The sequence below is a fragment of the Triticum urartu genome, unplaced genomic scaffold (assembly GCF_003073215.2).
Source record: "Triticum urartu cultivar G1812 unplaced genomic scaffold, Tu2.1 TuUngrouped_contig_8359, whole genome shotgun sequence".
Taxonomy (NCBI): Eukaryota; Viridiplantae; Streptophyta; class Magnoliopsida; order Poales; family Poaceae; genus Triticum; species Triticum urartu.
The window spans coordinates 1-22510 of NW_024119299.1; the positions used below are offsets into that span (position 1 = coordinate 1).

General features: G+C 48.9%; 1 protein-coding gene across 1 annotated transcript; it reads left to right on the plus strand.

The window, feature by feature from the left end:
- The first annotated feature begins 1568 nt into the window (after positions 1 to 1568).
- Positions 1569 to 4007, plus strand: LOC125531905. Its single transcript, XM_048696123.1, has 3 exons — positions 1569 to 1802; positions 1975 to 2049; positions 2737 to 4007. The coding sequence occupies exons 2-3, from the start codon at positions 2047 to 2049 to the stop codon at positions 3898 to 3900; spliced, it is 1167 nt and encodes a 388-aa protein (XP_048552080.1). The 5' UTR covers positions 1569 to 1802; positions 1975 to 2046; the 3' UTR covers positions 3901 to 4007.
- The last annotated feature ends 18503 nt before the right edge of the window (positions 4008 to 22510 follow it).

Consider the following 22510-nt stretch of genomic DNA (forward strand, 5'->3'; position numbering starts at 1 on the left):
TGCCGTGGCCCAGCCGCCGGCGGTCCGGCTTGGTAGAGTGGGTAGCGTGAGCCAGTGCGTCGGCACGACCGTTGGCTACGGGGCGACGAGGTGGTGAGGGTGGCCGGCGGCGCCCGCTCGGCCCAGATCTGTGCCCCTTAGGGCCCCATATGGGTCAGGACGGGACTGCTATATACTTCGTGCGGCCGCGATGCTCCTTGGAGGTGGAGGTGGTGCGACGGCGGTCTCCGGGTGGTGGGGTGCTGTCAGCCGGACTGCAGCATGGCGGTGGGGGCTTCGTGGGCCTGTATAGGCCTGACCGGGCCAGTAGAGGCCTGGTGTGTCCCTATTATCGCGTCCGGCCGGCTACCGTGATGGCGGTGGAGGTAGTACGACGGCGGTGTTCGGGTGGTGGGATGCTATCAACCGGCTTGCTGTAGCGTGCAGTGGGGGCTTCGCGGGCCTGTATAGGCCCAGCGGGGCCAGTAGAAGCTTGTGTGTCCATGTTGCCGCGTCCGGTCGGCTACCGCCATGGCGGTGGAGGTAGTTCCCTCCCGCATAGTTGCAATGCTATTGTGACTAATTCCTCTGTCCCCTCTTCTTTCCTCTAGGCCTCATGTCGGTGACCACATTGAGACAACGAGAATGGCACCAAGATTGTGGTGGCGCATGCTGGTGGGCAGCAAGTTGGGTGGAGCACTACGGATCGTCCGGGTTGGTGGTGTCTTTTTGGGGGTCGGCGCAAATCCCTGCCGCCTCGTCCGGCACCGACGCGGTGATGCCTGCAGGTGCCGCAGTTCCTTCCTGAAGGTCCTCGTGTGTACCCTTTCCCTGATGCCGTCTGCGTATCGTGAGAAACCCTAGGACTAGTCCAGACACTATCATCGTCATCATCACATTCATTTTTGAAGGTGTTGCTTGGTACGCGGCGCTTCGGAGTGCTATGAGCATGGTGGGAATTCTCTGGAGCGCGCAACGGTTGCGGGTCATCTTTGTTTCGTCGATCTCCCGGTGTCGGCATTTGTTTCTTTTTTTTCTTTTTTAATGTATTATTCGTGGAAATACATAGCTGCTCACGGGACGTCTTAATCTTTATGAATATTATACATCTGTCGTCAATATCTCTGGTAGACAAAGAAGACTGCCAGGTACTATTCTCCTTTCAAAAAAAATGACACTGACTACAATCCGCGGGGGAGCGTTCACACGCGTCCACACACGAATACATAGCTGCTCACGGGACGTCTTAATCTTTATGAATATTATACGTCTGTCATCAATATCTCTGATAGACGAAGAAGACTGCCAGGTACTATTCTCCTTTCAAAAAAAATGACACTGACTACAATCCGCGGGGCGAGGGTTCACACGCGTCCACACACGAAGAGTCTATTAAAGAACGGAGTCCTGGAGCTTATGAAATTGCTGAAGTAGCCACCAACGGTTCATGATGTACCCATACATCACCCAGCATTGATATTGCGTTGTTGGATAAGCCCTTTTAAGCTATGATCCTAAACAAACTAAAATGAAAAATCTGGTTAGTCTTTGTGACAAAGGAAGATATAATACCCCCGGTCAAATCTGGTCTTTGTGGCTCTTATCTACCAACTCCTAGCGTGTCCCAGTGCGCTCTACATTTCAACTTTGTTGCTAATCATTTATATTGACCCCATTCGAAGCTTCGCACCTTCTTACTTGCAGTGTTGTTTCCGCGTGATTTGGATAAGCATTTCGTTTAAGAAGGCTCCTGTGTTCAAGGCTGCAACCCACACGGGCAGGTTTGTAGCTCCATTCTGTCTTCGTTGAAGGCAAGGGGACGGGTAAGCTCCGTTTAATTTTGTTATGAATAAAAAAACTTCGTACATTTATCTTGGTCTCCTCTTCTTGTTTGTCCTCTAGTTTTTTTTTTACTTTCTGATTTTCATGTTTACGATAATGGATGAATGGAGTTTTCGAAATTGAAATATGACAGTATGTTTGTTCGTTGAACAGGAACTTAACCAAGCTGTCTGGGGACCCAAACTTCACCAAGTTATCTCTGATCGGTTCTCGGTTTTTGTTGAGATGGTAAGCAGCCTAGCGCTCTCTCTCTCTCTCTCTCTCTCTCTCTCTCCTCTCTCTCTCTCTCTCTCTCTCTCTCTCTCTCTCTCTCTCTCTCTGATCGGTTCTCGGGTAGCTCTCCCTCCCTAATGCGAATCCATAGCTGTCCTCTAGTATAGATCAGCCAAGGTCGGGAGCCTCTCTTAGGAACTACAATTTTGAGGAAAAATTAAAAAGCCGTGTTGTGGGTGGCCTTTTTCTTAACATACAAGCTGAAGTCGTTTGTGCATGCTGCTGTTCTATGCACGCTGATGGCAAGAGCTAGCCAGCTACCTAGCTAGATAAATGCCATAGAAATAGAGTTTGCACTGCCAAACGCAACGGCTAGCTAGTAAATTTTTCAGCGTTCTGTGGTCTAACCAAACAGGTACTCTGCACTGTGACTACTTCAAAAACGTTGTTGTATTAAAACCATGGTAATTTGTACCTATAGGCAAAATGACAGTAGTTTTTGATACGTTGATTTTTTTTCCAGTACTTTACTATCAAACACGGCCTAAATGTTAATTGCTCTGCTGAGTGAATTTTTTATTAAGTCTCTAAGCATACATAATTAGACAATCATTGATCATTCTTTTAGGAAAAATCTAAAGGATGAGTTTCCATTACAACCGTGACGCCATGTTCTTACTTTTCTTTATTTTATTTATTTAGGTCGATGAACTGAAGAAGCGTTTTGCTGGCTTTGCCGAAGGAGTGGTGGTTATGGTATGCCCAGTGCTTGTAGCAATTGCTCTCGACAAGGTCGACGTCAAAGTGTATGGACACCACGCTTTCTTTGCCATGCTCGGCATGGCAGCTATCACTTTGATAATCGGTATCTGCCCCTTTCTCGTCTGCTGGTTCTCCGGGATATTCGTCAGCCCTGTCCCGGTTACCGCTATCCTGGCAACCCTTTCCTCTTGTTCCCTCCTCATCCTCACCTGCTTCATCGCCCAGCTCGTTGTCCCCAAAAACACTTTAATCATCTGGGGCGTCGTATTTGGATTCCTCGTCCTGCTTCGAGCAGTCGAGTACTACCGTCGAGGGGATTTCAATCAGTATGAACAAAACAAGATACTCAATGAATCACATGAGTTCTTGACGGGTGTCACTGGAGTTCTCTTTCTGGGGCTGGAAGGTTTGGCACTCGAAGGTCATGACGATCCGATGTTTCAAAAGGGCGGGCCTGTGGCGAACGCCAGCTTCATAGTTTGCGCTACTGGCGTATTCATGATGTATCTCGAGATGACCCCACCTATAGATTTCTCACAACAACGTCATATTGCTCTTTTGACTCTGACGCTTGACAGCTTCATGGCTGGTGGAACCTTCATCCTGTTGATGCTCGTCATGTTTAAGCTCATGGGGCTCTTCGCCCTCTTCCTCTTGGCACCCCCGTTTGTAATCATCGCCGTACTTGTGTACCTTGTCGCCTTCGATGTACCACCAAGAGAACATGTACCACCCCTTCCCATCAACAACGCCCCCGCAGGTGATGAGTCCACACCGGCTTCGCTGGAACTGACAAAAGTCACCTTCACCGGGTTCTTGGCTGTGTCAATTACAGTCATCCGCGACACTTCGCCCAGCAAATTGACCGGCTGTTTCCTACTATTCGCGGCCGCGGCTATTGTGTTTGGGCTCTCATGGAGGCTCCTGTCACAGTCCCACATAAGGAAGTCTTTCACCGGTGTTTCATCTGATCCTTTTGATTCTTCTGCCAGTCTGGCTTCCTTGGGCACACACGTCTGCATTGTAATCGCTACGTTTCTACTACTAGCAATGGCCTGGACATCGAGAGGAAAACCATGCCAAGTAGTGAAACCATGTACTTGATATTACTTTTTCTACACATGCATTTTTTTAATCGCACCTGCGCTCATATATATGTAACAGGTTTTGTACTAAATCTGTAATTTAATTCAATTCTTCTTTCAGATTCATACACTGAAATCTACTATTTTCTTTACCAGTTAATTATTTATTATTGAATGATTTTCGAATCTGCCACAATCATCTCTTATTTATACTTCTCCTAATTTTTATAGTATGATATTCCCTCTATGTATGCCTTATTATGATTGCCTTCAAGTCCAACTTCAAGTCCAACTTCTTAAGCTTGACCAAGCCGGCAGATCTCGGGTAGGGGGTCCCGAACCATCCGCCTTAGACGCACAGTTCGGGACCCCCCTACCTGAGATCCGCCGGCTTTGACACCGACATTGGTGCTTTCATTGAGAGTTCCACTGTGCCGTCACCATAAGGCTCGATGGCACTTTCGATCATCGCTAGCGATGCGTTCCAGGGTGAGGCTTTCCTCCCCGGACAGATCTTCGTATTCGGCGGCTTCGCATTGCGGGCCAATTCGCTTGGCCATCTGGAGCAGATCGAAATCTACGCCCCTGGCCATCAGGTCAGATTTGGAAACTTGAACTACACGGCCGACATCCGTGGAAACTTGATCTTCGACGGATTCGAGCCCATGCCGGACGCGCCGCACAGTCGCAACGAGCAAGACGTAACTTTGCCGTCGGACAGTGTTCGGGAGATCGCATCCGCAGCTACTCCGGTCTTTAATCTGGAGCAAATCGCGTCATCCGAGAGCGGAGGGATAGTCCCTGCCATGGAGGCCGCACTCTCAGTGGCGATAGAGCCAGATACTGACTTCACCCCTTACGAGAGCCGTGTCGCCGAACCACTGGATTCATCTCCAGCCACGGACTCCGAGCCGCTCACATCCGTGCCCGTCGAGTTCGACTGGGCTTCGATCATGGAGTTCACCTCCGCGGATATCTTTCAGCACTCACCTTTCGGAGATGTGCTAAATTCATTAAGGTCTCTCTTTCTGTCAGGAGAACCTTGGCCGAATTATGTCCGGCTAGAATGGGATGCGGACGACGAAGAAATTTTCTCCCCACCCACCACCCACTTAGTAGCCACTGTCGACGACTTAACCGACATGCTCGACTTCGACTCCGAAGACTTTGACGGTATGGACGACGAAGCCGGAGACGAACAGGAACCACCGCCCTCAGGGCGCTGGACCGCCACCTCATCATATGATATATACATGGTGGACACCCCCAAAGAAGGCAATGACGACGAGACAACAGAGGATGAACCCTCCAAGAAGCAACCCAAGCGCCGACGTCAGCGGTGCCGCTCTAAGTCCCGCCACAGTAAGAGCAGTGATACCGGCACAGGAGATAATAACACTCCGGATAGCGCCGAAGACAACAACAATCCCCTCCAGCACAGTGTAGAGCTAGAGGACGAACAAGCTAGCCCTCCAGAGCAGACATCAGATGGAGAACCGGAGGAGGACAATTACATGCCTCCCTCCGAAGGCGAGACGAGCCGTGGCGACGACGAGTTAATCGTGCCTGAGGACCCCGTCGAGCAAGAGCACTTCAAGCGCCAGCTTATGGCCACGGCAAATAGCCTTAAGAAAAAATAGCAACAGCTTCAAGCTGATCAAGACCTGCTAGCAGACAGGTGGACCGAAGTCCTTGCGGCTGAGGAGCATGAACTCGAACGCCCGTCCAAGAGTTACCCAAAACGCAGGTTGCTACCTCACCTCGAGGAGGAAGCATTGAAACCCCATTCACCAGTGTACGATGCGGCTGACCAGCCGAGCCAGAAAGGCGTTTCATCCTAAAGTTCAGCCCGCACCCCGTCGCCACTCAGTCAAAAATACTAAGGCCCGGGGCAACACAGAGGACCTGCGAGACATATTGGACAGTAAGACAAAAATCGCAAGGTCAATATATGGGACACGGGCACGTGCGCCCACACGAGATGATGATCGTCGCGCCGAATACACCAAGAGTAAATCCGGCCGGGCCGAATACGGCAGACAAAACTCATACGAACTACATCGGGATATAGCACGGCACAGAGGTGCCACACACCCGCTATACTTCACTGATAAAGTTATGAATCATGAATTCCCAGAGGGTTTCAAATCCGTAAAAATCGAATCATACGATGGCACAACAGATCCCGCTGTTTGGATTGAGGATTTCCTCCTTCACATCCACATGGCTCACGATGATGATCTACATGGCATCAAGTACCTCCCACTAAAATTTAAAGGACCAGCTCGGCATTGGCTGAATAGCTTGCCAGCAGATTCCGTCGGCAGTTGGGTGGATCTGGAAGACACATTTCTTGAAAACTTCTAGGGCACTTATGTGTGGCCACCGGATGCTGATGACTTAAGCCACATAACCCAGCAGCCAGGGGAATCAGCCAGACAATTTTGGACGCGGTTCCTGACTAAGCAAAATCAAATTGTAGACTGTCCGGACGCAGAGGCCCTAGCAGCATTCAAGCATAACATCCGCGACGAATGGCTCGCCCGCCACCTTGGCCAGGAGAAGCCGAAATCTATGACAGCCCTCACGACACTCATGAACCGCTTTTGCGCGGGCGTGGACAGCTGGCTGGCTCGCAGCAACAACACATCGAGGAATCCGGATACCTGTTAACGGTAGGCAGCGTCGTAATAGACCAAAGCACTGCACTAACGGTGATAAAACCAAAGATACGGCGGGAAATGCCGGATTTAGAGGCTCTAGATCCGGTCAGCGGAAAAAGCCATTTAAAAGAAATACTCCGGCTCCGTCCAGTCTGGATCACATACTGGATCGCTCGTGTCAAATCCACGGCACCCCCGACAAGCCAGCCAATCACACCAACAGAGAATGCTGCGTGTTCAAGCAGGCCGGCAAGTTAAATGCCGAGAACAAGGACAAGGGGCTGCATAGCGATGATGAGGAGGAGCCCCGACCGCCGAACAGAGGAGGACAGAAGGGGTTTCCCCCACAAGTAAAGACGATGAAGATGATATACGCAACCCACATTCCCAAGAGGGAGCGGAAGCGTGCACTAAGGGACGTCTATGCGATGGAGCCCGTCGCCCCGAAGTTCAACCCATGGTCTGCTTGTCCGATCACCTTCGATCGCAGGGACCACCCCACTAGCATCCGTCATGGAGGATCCGCTGCACTGGTCCTAGACCCCATCATTGACGGATTTCACCTCACTCTGAGTCCTTATGGACGGCGGCAGCAGCCTGAACTTGCTCTATCAGGATACAGTGCGAAAAATGGGCATCGATCCCTCGAGGATCAAACCCAGCAAAACCACCTTTAAAGGCGTCATCCCAGGTGTAGAGGCCCATTGCACAAGCTCAATCACACTGGAAGTGGTTTTCGGATCACCGGATAACTTCCGAAGCGAGGAGTTAATCTTCGACATCGTCCCGTTTCGCAGTGGCTATCATGCATTGCTCGAACGGACATCATTTGCAAAATTCAATGCAGTGCCGCATTACACATACCTCAAGCTCAAGAGGCCAGGACCTCGCGGGGTTATAACAGTAAATGGAAACACAGAACGCTCGCTCTGTATGGAAGAGCACACTGCGGCCCTTGCAGCAGAAGCACAAAGCAGCCTGTTCAGGCAGACCACCCACTCGGCGTCACAGCCCCTGGACACCTTCAAGCGAGTCCGGAACAAGCTGCAACAGGATCGCCTGGCACGATCAGAGCTCGCCTAGCAATTCGGCTCCCGTCCCAGTCCCAGTGAAGCGACGAAATCCGTGCCGCACGTACATAACTACGGATTGAAAATACCATGGACATAGGCGGGGGCACGATCAGGACACACCCTGCATTGTGGCTCAACCACACTAGGGGCTGTATACCTTTGACATTCCTTTTCTCTTTCAGGGCCTAACTCTCTGGAAGCCCTTTCCGGCAGTACGATTTCCGGACACATTCCGGAAACAACAACCAAGACGGCAAGAAGCTAAGATGAACACGGGAACCGCTAGGTGGTCTCTAATAATAATTGATATACCCGTTTTTCACTATTCATGCATAACTTGCCCTGGGATAGGACATTTTAAATTGTCCTACTTTATGCTTATTGCACCACTTGTACCAGTACGCTTCGACGTATTATTTAAATAACAATGCATATCATTAATCTATCATTGCATTATTTAAGTTTTTCTCTTTCTCTTATTTGTCCATTTATGACAATCCGCACCCGCACGTGCGGGTACGGTCAGTTCACAAGGGGTCCTCGTTTACCCCATAATACGGCGCAAGAAGTCCGAACACTTTCAACAGTGCGGCACTCCGAACTTATAGCATTATCTGCATCAGGTCCGAATCATGTCTTTGGTCAAATGTTGGGTCGCCCGGCTCCCATGCTTTGGTACCTTATGTTCCGCTATATCGGCTAAGGTAGCGGTGGGAGAACTACTGCGATTGTGTCCCGGTTCTTCCGGACGAGCACCTCAGTAGAGAAAGTCAAAAACTGACTGTCATGATAAGCGAGAGACTGGTCACTGTTCAAGAGGTCTCAAGTCCTTAAAGACTTTTCCCGCTTCGGGCGAGGAGTCGGCCTTGTCCGGCTTAGGCGTGTATAGCGCCCCAAATCCGGCCCTCCGAATACAAGGGGCTTCGCCAAAAATTTAAAATCATAGACTTTTATGGCTAAGTGAGACTGATAAAGCTTTATAGTCCGATTGCCTGGTTCGTTGCGCTGAACACCTCCCTTGAAGGACCCAAAATTAGGGTAAAGAGTGTTCAGATTTATTCTGAACACCCCAGTACTAGTTACATGAGGATAGAAGCCGACGACTGGCCAACTCTTAGATTTTATACACGGCTGCACAGAAGGTAATATTTTAAATTAAGAATTGGCATGGCGCAAACGAACTCGTTTCATATTACAGGATCACATGGGCATGTTCATTCAAAAATTACATCATTGGAACACTCATCTGCCACTAAGCGGAAACCCTTCAGGACACTCTCATAGTAATTATCGGGGCGGCGATGCTCCTTGCCCTCCGACAGCCCCTCCTTCACCAGCTTCACGGCGTTCAGCTTCGCCCACTGCACCTTAGCTCGGGCAAAAGCCCTCCGTGCACCCTCGATGCAGACGGACCGCTTGATGACTTCAAGCCGTGGGCAGGCTTCTACAAGCCGCCTCACCAGACCGAAGTAGCTGCCGGACAGGGGCTCGCCAGGCCACATCCATACTATAAGGCCCCTCATGGCCTGTTCGGCCACCTTGTGAAGTTCGACCAACTGCTTCAGCTGGTCGCTCAAGGGCACGGGGTGTTCGGTCCTAGTATACTGAGACCAGAACAACTTCTCCGTTGAGCTCCCGTCCTCAGCCCGGTAAAACTCCGCGGCATCCAGTACACTGCGGGGAAGATCTGCAAACGCTCCTGGAGAGCTCCGAACTCGGGTAAGAAAAAGGAAAGTCTCCTTCACGTGCTTGCTTTGCATAATGAATGCCTTACCTGCCGCTATTTTCATCACCGCGTCAATCTCCTGGAGGGCCTTGTGGGCTTCAGCCTTGGCGCTCCGGACGCTTTCAAGCGCCTGCGTGAGCTCGGACTCTCGCGTCTTAGAGTCAAGCTCCAAGGACTCGTTCTTTTTGGCGAGAGCCTCGAGCTCCTGCTGCACCTCGCCTACTCGGGCTTCTTGTTTCTCCCGTTCAATGCGTTCTTTGGCCACTTTGTCTTCGGCCTCGGACAGCGCCTTCCTCAGGGTCTCCACCTCGGTCGTGGCCCCTGACAAATTCATGATGATCCTATTACTTTACACCCGAACTTATTTTTAACTATATAGACAGGGATATATCTTACCTTTGTTGTCTTCGAGCTGCCTCTTGGTAAGGCCGAGCTCGTCCTCGGACCGCTTCAGGTCCTGCTTCACTGCAGAGACCTCCGCAGTATGTGCGGCAGCGGCCAGCAGTGAAGCCTGCACATACACATAGACATACTCTACTTAGACTCCTGAGTTATCATTTGATCCTCTATTCGGCTTTTCTTCGCGAACGCCGAATAGAGCATCAGGGGCTACTATTTATGCGGTACTATTTTCTTATATTTTAATTGCTTACCTCAAAGCCTGTTAAGAGGCTGGCGCAGGCTTTGGTTAGTCCGTTTTTAGCGGACTGAACCTTCTTGACCACCGCACTCATGATAGTGCGGTGCTCTTCTGCGATGGAAGCGTTGCGAAGCGCTTCCAGCAGGTTGTCCGGTGCCTCTTATTGGACAGAGGACACCGGCACCGATGGTTGGCCCCCCTTGATGGGGGACCGCCTACCGGAGTCCGGAACCATCGATGGTTCCGGCGCAGTGTCCGGCTGGGGCCCGAACTCGAAGCCCGTAGGAGCCTCATTCCTTTGGTACCCATGGTCCGGGAAGTCGCCGCGAGGCACCCCCAGGACCACCTCCCATTGGCTCGGTGCCTTTTGGGACAACACCTCGGCGTTGTCCGTAGGGTGAGGGGTGGAAGCGGTCAGAAGAGAACCGATGTTCATATCTGACGAGTCCAAAGAGCCGCTCGACGAGGGTACGTCGAGATGAACCCGGGACGGACTGCATAATCATGTTTGGCATGAGGAAAGGCAGTGCAATAAAACATACCATGAAGTACTATGGTGTCCAGACACTTACGATTTCGCCAAGGGCTTGACCCTGGGTAGCCACTCGTCGCCACAGTCGGCGGCCGTCGTGGCGCAGTCCGGAGGGAGGGTCCTTCCCTTCTTGGACCCTTCGGCCTCCCCGGAAGGGTCGGCCTTCCTTTTCTTGTCTCCCCCGGCTGGGGGGGGGAGAACTTTTCTCCTCCTGCTCGTTTCTGGGGGAGAAGTGCGCGTCGGAGTCATCGTCCGATGACTCCGATACAACCTTGCGCCGGAGACCCTTTCGGGTCCCCGCGGCCTTCTTCTTGGTCTTCTTTTCCGGCACCTCGTAGGGTGCCAGAGTCAGCATCTTCGTCAGAAGACCGTCTGCAGGATCTTCGGGCAGCGGGGCTGGGCTATCAAGCTGCTCCACCGTCTCTATCCAGTCCTGTTAATGACATGGAAGTTCAGATCCTGCACACAACTAAACCGGGGCAAATAAATACCCTAAGAGATATAAAAACCTACCGGATTGGCGCGACGCTTTGCGCTGAGTCCACGGTCCTCGGTGAGGGAGGGAGGAATCTCGACATTCTTGAACAGCACCCTCCAGATGTCCTCGTGCGTCGTGTCATAGAGCTCTCGCAACGTCTGGTGCTTGGCCGAGTCGAACTCCCACAAAACAAATTCCCATCGTTGACACGGGAGGATCCGGCGGAAGAGCATAACCTGGACCACGTTGACAAGCTTGATTTTATTGTTCGTCATGTTCTGGATACAGGTTTGTAGTCCGGTCAGCTCTACCGAGGAACCCCAGGACAGACCCTTCTTTTTCCAGGAGGTAAGCCGCGCGGGGATTCCGGATCGAAATTTGGGGGCCGCCGCCCAGTTGGAGTCGCGTGGGTCGGTGATGTAGAACCACCCCGATTGCCACCCCTTTATGGTATCCACATAGGTGCCCTCGAGCCAGGTGACAATAGGCATCTTGCCCACCATGGCGCCTCCGCACTCTGCTTGCTAGCCTCCCACCACCTTCGGTTCGACATTGAAGGTTTTCAGCCATAGGCCGACATGGGGCCTGATCCGAAAGAAGGCCTCGCACACGACGATAAACGCCGAGATGTTGAGGATGAAATTGGGGGCCAGATCATGAAAGTCCAGCCCGTAGTAGAACATGAGCCCGTAGACAAATGGATGGAGAGGAAATCCCAGTCCGCGGATGAAATGGGTAAGAAAAACTACCTTCTCATGGGGTTCGGGCGTTGGGACGATCTGCCCCGTATTTGGCAGCCGGTGCGCGATATCCGCAGCTAGGTATCCGGCTTCCCGTAACTTTTTGATGTTATCCTCCGTGACGGAGGAAACCATCCACTTTCCTCCTGCTCCAGACATGCTTGGAGTGGTTTGAGAAGAAGAACGCGAGATTGGGCGCTAGAGCTCGAGTGTGCGGGAATGGGTAAGCGAGGAGGAAGAAGGCGTGGGTGAAAAAAGTAAATCTTCGTCCCTTTATAAGGGCGGAAGAGGCGATCTGTCTCCCCACTTGCCTAGCGAAACTGCTTATTCCCCAGGTGCCGTAATTCATGGCGTGGTTGGGTTACCCACGTCCGTATTGATGAGAATCCCGTGATAAGGGGAACACGATCTCTACTTTGACATGACGTATCAAGCAAACCGCCTCGCGATATGTGCGGAGCTGGTTGAGAAAAGAGGTTCGAATAATAACCGGGCCATGGCATGATGTCATGCTGTCAAAACGTGTCAACAGATTAGATTTGTGAAAATATTATTCTCTCTACGTGATATGTGGAACTTATTTTGCAGGATCGGACACTATCCTTGTATTCAAACTCTTCAATGGTGTATTTGTAGGAGGAACCCGCCTTGCAATGCCGAAGACAACACTGCGCGCCGGATTCGTCGTCATTGAAGCCTGGTTCAGGGGCTACTCAGGGAGTCCTGGATTAGGGGGTCTCTGGACAGCCGGACTGTTGGACTATGAAGATACAAGATGGAAGCCTTCGTTCCGTGTCCGGATGGGACTCTACTTGGCGTGGAAGGCAAGCTAGGCAATATGGATATGTATATCTCCTCCTTTGTAACCGACCTTGTGTAACCCTAGCCCCCTCCGGTGTCTATATAAACCGGAGGGTTTTAGTCCATAGGACAACAGACAATCATACCATAGGCTAGCTTCTAGGGTTTGGCCTCTCCGATTTCGTGGTAGATCAACTCTTGTAATACTCATATCATCAAGAACAATCAAGCAGGACGTAGGGTTTTACCTCCATCAAGAGGGCCCGAACCTGGGTAAACATCGTGTCCCCTGCCTTCTGTTACCATCCACCTTAGACGCACAGTTCGGGACCCCCTACCCGAGATCCGCCGGTTTTGACACCGACACCGCTGAATGTTAAAATTTGATGTGGTACTATGTCGAGATGTGGTCCCGACAAAGGACAATCTCCCTCACCGCAGTTGGTAAGGGAGTAACATGTGTTGTTTTTTCCATCAAATTAAACACCTTTTCTTTCATTACCCTCTTGTGTGTGCTACATGGCAAGTCAACGAACTTACGTCCAACTTACACCCATGTCGCAGTGTTGCCAATATGTATGGTAACTGGCTTGATGAAATCTCACACAAATGTTGTGCATTTATAAGGGTGGAAATGTCTGCCTTATTATGGTGGTTATGAATGTGTCGGAATGACACTGCTTTAATGGTAAAAATCATCTTGTTTGCAGGTTATCTACCAGTCTACACATTGGCTCCGTGTGTAGTTTTCTCTATAGCGAGTGGAACACCGATCGGTCTTTACGGCGGTTTGTACGTTTTTAGAGTAGATGGTTAGGAATGCTTTTACCCAACATGGGTGTTGGGGTAGTCTATGGATAAGCGAAAAGTCCATTCTGCATCCGAGCTCATATGCTCCCGCATGAACAGTAAAATTGAAAAAAAATCGAAAAAAATTCAAAAAATTCCATTTTTTTGAGAGAAACATTGACAAAAGTTCTAAGTGCCTGCAAAAATTCATCATGAAATCACATTCCTGTAAGGCGTGGCAAAAAAAACAAATTCAGTGCTTCAAAATGCATTTGAAAGCAGCTTTTTCAGAGTACTATTTTTGTTTTTTTGCCACGCCTTCTAGGAATGTGATTTCATGACGAATTTTTGCAGGCACTTAGAACTTTTGTCAATGTTTCTCTCAAAAAAAAATTGGAATTTTTTGAATTTTTTTATTTTTTTTCGATTTTACTGTTCATGCGGGAGCATATGAGCTCGGGTGCAGATTAGCCGCGTCCATGGATAAGCCCTCCACCTTCTTCATCCTAGCCTAGTTTCAGTCTAATATGACTTCCCTGTGGCCGGTGATTTCTCTTTTCTTTATATGTTGTAAATTTTTGATGTGTATATCTTAGTCATACAAAGATCGGGTATATATTCATGATGTCTTTGATGATACATTTCAAGTTAATAAAAAGGCTCTGCTGAAAAAACTATCTGTATTGGTGTACTGGCAGCAGCTGGGTGTGAACACGGGTCTTCCTTTGTGTGTCCGCTCCAAACTCCATTCCAAAGACCATGTCGTTGTTACAAAGTCTCGATCCGGTAACTATATTTATGAGCCAATCAACAGAAGATAGTACAAAATAAAAATTTAAAAAATTGCACGAGATGTGGTTGCTTCTATGAATGTATGACCGAGTATCCAGATTAGTTTATTTGTGGACACTTGGACTAATTTCCCCAAAAGATGCAGACGCACATAATGGACCAAATCAAGGGTAGGACGCACTTTGCTACGGATTAAAATGTACTGAAATTACAAGATAACTGCCAAATCAATTAAATAGGGCATTAGCATGTCAAATTGGATAGATGACGATAATGATTAATTCGATATAAATTAACAAGGATCAATATCAACGACATGTCTTTTTTTATTTTCCCAAGTGCTAAACAGTGCACGCGCGAGATCCTTCCGCTCTGAGCGGGCGCACGCAAGTCGTAGGATCTCTATGGGAGATACAGTCATACAGCCAGGACGCGATGCAGTAGTAGTTACCAAAGCGGCAGGGTTTGTCGTCAATTTGCCTGACCCATGCAAGGTGGATTCAGATGACACATCCGCAGAACAGAGGATAAAGCAGAGTACTACTGTAGTTCAGTTTGAGAGAAAGAGAGAGACAGTCAGTTTTCAGGCAACGAATGCCTTTTTTCCTTTTCCTTCTTCTTCTTGTCAGCTGTAACGAATACAACAACTAAACCGAGCTACCAAAGCTCCAACTCTTATTTATACAAGGTTCTCAGCACTGCTCTGAACCGACTTTTGCTGCAACACATGTAGACAAAACACTCAACTTAGACTTAGCCAGCTTGTACACGCACACCTACAGTCAAACTTGCAGCAAGTTGCAAGCTGCTGCCCACAATCACACTAGTGCATTCACATTGCACTAACAGGTTGTTTGACTGCAATCAGGTTTAATCTAACAACCACTCTGTTTGGATTTTTAGGAACAGAGATGAAACTATGAAATTTACTGTCTTAGCATGGTTTATAGTTATTTCAGAATCCACCATGATCATGTGTTTTGTGTTGTGTTTACGTATCACTGTACTGATCTGCTGTTATTTAACCAAGGGGTTGCAAACAATAGATGGTTTGATTTGCCTGTTAACAAGTTATATGCTTTGTGATGTAATGTGATGATTGATGAATGCATTTTACTTAACTAGGCATGGACGGTACTGGTGTACCACGATGTGAAATGGGTAAAAGGGATTATATTGTCTTTTCCTGTTGGATTAAGAATCTTTGCTCCATGAAGTTTATAATGTGTATACATCATATTTGCTTCAGTTTTTTTAGTTTAAACGAAGTGCCTGGGTACCCTTGTGTACCTATGAACTGTCTGTATAGTGGGCCCTTTTGGTGTGATATGGTATATTACCAAAACAGATAGGCTACATGTCACGAGACATTCCCCAGCCTCTAGTTGCTTCTTGTGCTGGGTATATCGAGGCTTCAGTGAGATCTCATGCATGCGTGGGTAATTTGTTTCATACTTATGGATCTTATTATTGATGGAGATTTAGAGTAACTCCAACCGGGCGGCCTATTTCGTCCGCCCATATTTCTTTTGGATCACGGCGGACAATAATGTCAGCCCAACGCGGCGACCTAAACCTAAAATGCATCAGCTTCGTGTTCGCACCGACGTATTTCAGGCCTAAATTTGTCGTAGACATGAAGCGGGTGCGCCGCTCATCCCCTTGGTGTCCGCCACTGCCCCACATGTCGGCCGGCCAACCACGGCACGCCGCACACGGTCCTATTTAACACGACCACTTATCGAGGGCCCACGCACCAGCAACGGGAAGCTACGTGGGGGTGTCCTTTTTTAATTGCGTGCGGGGGCCTGGCCTCATCCACTTCCACTTCCACTGCCCGTCAACATCTAGGCGCGTGCTCCCTCGCTGGCGACACAGCAAACCCTAGCCATGGGTTTCTTCAGCAGCTTCGGCAAGAACATGGGCAAGGCCACCCCGACGCTTCCTTCTCCCGTGCTCTTCCTCCTTCGCCGTTGCCGCCCGCCCACCCCGCTAGGCAGTGGCTGCACATTCCAGTACAGGTAGCCGCTGCCGAACCCGGACGTGACGCTGCCACACGACTGACATCTGGATAAGCAGCGAATCCCGATGCCGGCGATGCCGCGGACGTAGCAGGCGCACACCGAGGAGGTGCGCCGTCGTTGGGAGCTGCTTACGCCGGAGCAGCGTTGGATGTCGGAGACCGGAGTAGGCACCGGATGATACGTCACCAATAAGAGAAAATTACCGGAAGCTGAAATTTTCACTATACTTGCTAATTACGCTTTTAAAGATGAAGTACCTAAAAAACTTGAAGATCCGGAAATACCAATTATACTTTGCTCCATCAAAAGAAATTAAGTGAAACTGCTTTGTGTGATTTAGGAGCTGGTGTTAGTGTTATGCCTTTCTCTTTATATAAAATACTTGATTTGAATAAACTCACACCTACTGAAATATCTTTGCAAATGGCTGAGAAATCAACTGCCATACCTATCGTTATCTGTGAGGATGTGCCCATTGTTGTTGCTAATGTTACTATTTTGATTGACTTTGTTATACTTGAGATGCCCGAGAACGACAACATGTCGATTATCCTTAGTAGACCCTTCTCGAATGCTGCAGGGGTGTTATTGATTGCAATAAAAGTAAGGTCATTTTTCATATCAATAGTATTGAGCATACAGTCCACTTTCCGAAGAAACAATTCCAAGTGAATGGTATTAATGTTATTGAAAAATTTTCGACAATCATTATTGGAAGTTTTCAAATACCTCTACCTACTGTCAAAAAGAAATATGAAATACTTATTGTTGGGAACATTCATATCCCCGTTGAGGTAACTTAGTGATTTACGAAAGTTCTTCGGTTTCATGCTAATCGAAAGTGGTTGTTAATAAGACCTGATCAACCTTATTAATTGATCATTTTTGAGAGGTATGAAGTTGATGAATTTAGTAAACGCTACCTTCTGTCCCTACCTTTTGTTTTCTATCTTTATTAATTAAATAAACTAAAATGCCATATTTTGTCTGTTTTCTAAATTTACCGTGCAATAAAAAACGACCCAAAAATAAAAGTTCTCAGAATGCTCTGAAAATTTAATATGATTTTTTCTGAATATTTAATAATTTCGGGTGCAAATAATATTAGAGGGAGGTGCACCAGGTGGGCACAACCCACCTGGGCGCGCCCTGGTGGGTTGTGGGCTGCACATGGGTCCCCTCACTTATCTAGTCACACCACATCATCACTTACCTCCAGAAAAATTCTCCATTGCTCTCTCTCCCGTGTTCTTGCTCTCAAACCCGCGGATTTCGATCTCTTTGCTCGAAGCTCCATTTCCAAAACTGTTTCGGGGGATTGTTGCTTGGTATGTGACTCCACCGTTTGTCCAATTAGTTTTTGTTTTAGTGGTTTCAATTTTGAATAATTAGCTACTCTTGGTGCAACTGTAGATGAGCTTGCATGTTGAATTCTTTGAGTTCTAAGTAGTTTGAATGGTTGATATGCCTCCATGTATTCCTATGAGCAGTTGGTATCATTTTTTGCAGTTTTGTTGAGAAAAATTTGTGGACTAAAAATTTCAGAATTTTTGTTCATAGAAAAAACATGAATATCTTTAGAAAGTTTGGTTCCAAGAAGAACTTCAAGGGAGTTATTGGGGAGTCGTCTGACAGTGATCTCCACCCCCGGAGGTTGGCGGAAGTACGACCGTGCGAATGACCGCATATCATGTTCATGGAAGAGGCTGGAATCCTGCACGAGTTTACACAATATGTTGCTAATGTCGGCTTCACCGAATTCATCACAGCTGAATGTGAACAGTATCATCTCCTCACAAACCCCTTTGTTCAAAGTTTTCATTTCTTTCCTAGGAATAATTCTCCTGAGGTGCAGTTTAATTTATATGCTGAAACCCGTCAGATACCACTTACTGAATTTTGTAACATTTGCATGATCCTTTCGATGGAGTTTAGTTTAGCCTAGGCTGGCAGAGTTTGAGGCCTTTTATCGCACCTTGACAGTGGGAGATGGGAGAGGGGTGTCGGCCGTCACTGCCACTAGCATACATTTTTTGTCGTGCATTATTTTGCTTTATTTGTTGTTAAGTGTTTGCTTGCTAGAGAAAAAGTAGGTGCGCTCAGTGCACCAGACTTTACTAGCTTGAGAACTATTGTGGCACGTCGCCTCCACGTTAATAAGTCCAAGGGTAAAATACATGGTGAGATTTTCGCTACTCGTTTGGTGGCTCACTTTAATATTGAGATACACCTTCATGATTACCCTCTGACCAAGGTGTACCTAGATCGCGCAGCCATGGATCACCATCATTTTACTGATATTGAATCTCCTAACATCCCTATTTCATATAAACTTGTTTTTAGTGTGAGGACTCGTGATATTATTCCATTGCCTGCTCCTGCTTTGTTTGATCCTGTTGCTGGGGACAGATATAAGATTATGCCCGCGTATATCATCGCCTACCGGAACGACCAGGCTGTAGTAGAGGAGGAGAGCCTTAGCAGTGGGATGAGTGGATGCCCACTCCTCAGCACCCTGACTACTATCCAGGCTACTTACTGCTTATCAAGTTAGGCTAAAAGCCTAAGTTTGGGGGAGTACGTGTTTCCCACCGACATTACCTTCATGTTCACACATTTCATTCCAGTTGTCGGTGTTCGCACTTTTTCATTGTATCATTCATACTTAATTTTATTTTCTCGATTCTTCTTGTGTGTTTGAAAAATCTTAGAAAAACCAAAAAATTAGTTGTAGTTAGTTTACTCTCTATGCATGCTTAGTTGTAATACTAAAAAGAAAACCCAAAAAGATTTCATTGTTCTTCTTTTGCTTGTTGGGAGCTTTCCTGCTGGGGATATTACTATTAAATATAAACCGGCCATGAGGGGCCGGGTTATGGCCACAAGGAGTTAGTCATGTTCGAAGCCCATGAAGACAAGAGGTATGGCGCTTTACAGAGGAGATCTACATGAAGGCCCAGGGCCCAAAGGCGGATTAGGGCCCATATATATAAACCGCAATATGACATGTAACTTATATTGTAAAGCAAGGAAAGGTAGAAACCGAGCCAGGCACGTGTATGAGCCGGCCTCGGGATTCTGTAAACCGTCGGGCGTTTACCTGTGTATATAAAGGGACGACCCGGCAGCGGTTTAGGGACAACAAAGAATAACTGGAGAGCCAGGCAAAGCGGATTCGCTCCCTTGTCATCGAAACCCTAGCAATTCCATCACAACTGGACATAGGCTTTTACCTTCACCGTAAGGGGCCGAACTAGTATAATCCCTTGCGTCCCTTGTCCGCTTTAACCCCTTCAAGCTAACCCGTTGCGATGGCTCCACGACTAAGTCCTTTCACTAGGACATCTGCCGTGACAATTCCATGATAGTTGGCGCCCACCGTGGGGCTATCACATGATGGTTTCGAGTTCTTGAAGGGCAGCTTCGAAGGACTCAAAGGATACGCTGTGGGCCAGATCACCAAGAGTCATCACGGCAAGCTCTACATCGATGACACAGGCTGGGGCCCCGAGGCTGGCTCGATCGAGTACGGGTACCAGGTCCCTTTTGGCGGAATACACTTCTTCATTGGCAAGATCCGCGAACCAGGCCCTGAGCCGGACATCCGCACCGACATCATCGAGACGGCTTAGCGTGCAAGACCTGCCCGAGTTCAGCCTGCCGTAAAGCACGCCTTCGTGGGAGTCATCCACGGAGCGGAATCTGAGGATAGACCTGTATCTGGTGGCGAAACCGTCGTCTACTCTGATGACGAGTCTTCAACCGGAGAGACCGAGTCGCTGTATCAGCTGCAGGATGGCCGGATTAGTGGTGATTCCGATGGCGACAGTATTCCGGAACTCTCTGATCCGCCGAGCCGAGTTGCGATATTCATGGCCAGTACATAATCAGTGCAACATTCTTCTACCGCTGTAGCAGTGATTTCCGGTTCCAGCTGCAACACCAGCCGGGGCGGGGGGCTCTGCTCCACTGCCGGCTCAGGCTTTGTCCGATTTATTCGACACTTTGGCAACATTGCTAGCAACTGAGGTTGACGCGGCAAATCAGGATCAACATAACGCAGAAATTGCAAAGTTAAAGGATCAGATAGCTCAAGCTAAGGTAAATCTGACAGCGGAGAATACCAGGATGGCTGCTGAGCAGGCCGGATTAGAGGCACAGGCCTATCAGCTTATGTTGGATCAGAGTGCGTCAGATGATGTCATGAGGAGAAGGTACCGGTCTCACCTGCCGCCGGTTTACGAGGGAAGGAACCTCTTTAACACGCCAGGAGCAGGCACTAGCAACCAGCCAGTGGTAAACCGGGTGGAGGCACCTGGAACAGGGGCGCCGGTTCAACCACGCGCGATGCATCAGCCTCGTCAGCACAATGTCCCATCACAGCATGTCCCAATGCCTCCGGGTCATTACTCTAACCCGTTGGATAACATCGTTGCCGCCACTTCACGATTAGCAGCTCTCCCGATCGAGGGCGAGTCTCCAGTAGCAGTTGAAACACGACGGGCTAGGTAGCTCCTTCAGACAGCTTTGACTCAGCAGTAGGCTTATTCACACAATCGCGAGAGGATTCATTCCACCCCCCGTCCAAGTCGGAGCTACAGCAGGCATATTGATGAACCGGCCGTATCAAGCAGTGCGAGAAACCGTAACCCACCGCGGGGTCATAACCCAGTGGGCGGCGGCGCTAATGCCCAGGATGTGGTGCATCACGGTAGAGCGCGTCGAGAGGCCGAGTTAGCGGCGCAGTACGCGGCCCGTCAGCTTACTCCGGTTCGTCCAACTACTTTGGTGGAACCGGGCGTGGTTTTCAGTTCTTTGGGGGTCCTGTGTCTTACCCCGGCCATACGTAACATGCGGCTGCCCAAGGACTTCAAGGGTCCTCGTAAGGTGCCCAATTACACTGCCGAATTACCCCCTGAGTCATGGGTTAGAGCTATGAGATGGCGATGGAGATGCTGGACGTGGATGATGCGGCATGTGCTAAGTACTTCACCATGATGCTGGAAGGGACAGCTCGTACTTGGTTAAAAAGCTTACGAGCTAACTCCATTGGATCATGGGCCGAGTTAAAAAGCCGGTTTATCCAGAATTTCAAAGCCACGTGCAAACAGCCCATGTCAATTGTGTACTTAGCCGCCTGTGTTCAAGAGGAGGGGGAGTCCACAACCCATTGGGTAAAGCGAGTCTCAACTATTTTGTATTCATCAGACCACATCAATGCTGACAGGGCCGTCTTAACATTGGAAGGCAATTGCCGGTTTATGCCCTTGAAGCTGAAGTTGGGAAGGCTCAAGCGTCATTGCAATGACATGGCCACGCTTATGGCAGCTCTGGTTAAGTATGCCGATTCAGACAGTACCAAGGACCCTGAGTCTGAGGATGAAAAGACGGGAAAGGGAAAGAAGAATGGCAGTGCCAAGGGGCAGCAGCATAACCTGGCGGGTCATGGGAACAACGGTAAGCGCAAGGCGGATAACAAGTTGGATTTTGTGGCTAACAACAACACCTAGGATAATGGTCAGCGCCGCAAGGGTAAACCGCCCCATCGGGGTAGAGGTTCAAGTCCCAATCTTGAACGCCTGTTAAATGAATCTTGCCCAAAGCATGGGTCGCGAGAGAGGCCAGCTACGCACCTTTGGAAGGATTGTTTTATCATGCGGGAGTTTAAAAATTCAAGTTCTTTCCAATACGACCAGGGACCGCCCGTCAGTTCAGGAGGCGGTCCTCATGGGTCGGGTTATGGCGGAGGAAGCCCCGGTTCAGGATTTCAAGGCAATCAAACCGGACATAGCAATGAAGGCAATCAGGGTAACCATGGCGGTTACAATCATCAGGGGGGTCAGCAGCAGCAACAATCGGGTTATCAGAGTAATCCAAAGCTGTTGAATAGTGGGCAGTACCATGTCATCACCACTAGTTTGTGTAAGCGCGATCAGAAGCTTCATAAAATGGCAGTAAACTCCATTGAACCGGTAGTGCCCCGTTATCTGCGCTAGTCTGAACAAACCCATTATGTGGAGTCGAGAGGATCATCCACCCCGGGTTGATAATCCGGGTCATCTGGCATTGGTGGTGGCACCTCAGGTTCGGGGGTACAAGTTCACCAAGGTACTCATGATGGAGGATGCAGTATCAATATCCTTTATTATGAAACCTTCCGTCGCATGGGGTTGACAGATAAGAATCTTAAACTATCGAACACCGTCTTTCATGGCGTGGTGCCCGGTAAATCAGCGTACCCAGTTGGTAAGATAGCTCTAGAGGTTGCTTTTGGAGATGATCATGATTCAAGATCAGAAACGTTGAATTTTGAAGTGGTGAAAATCAAGAGCCCATATCATGCCCTGTTTGGACGGCCGGCTTATGCTAAG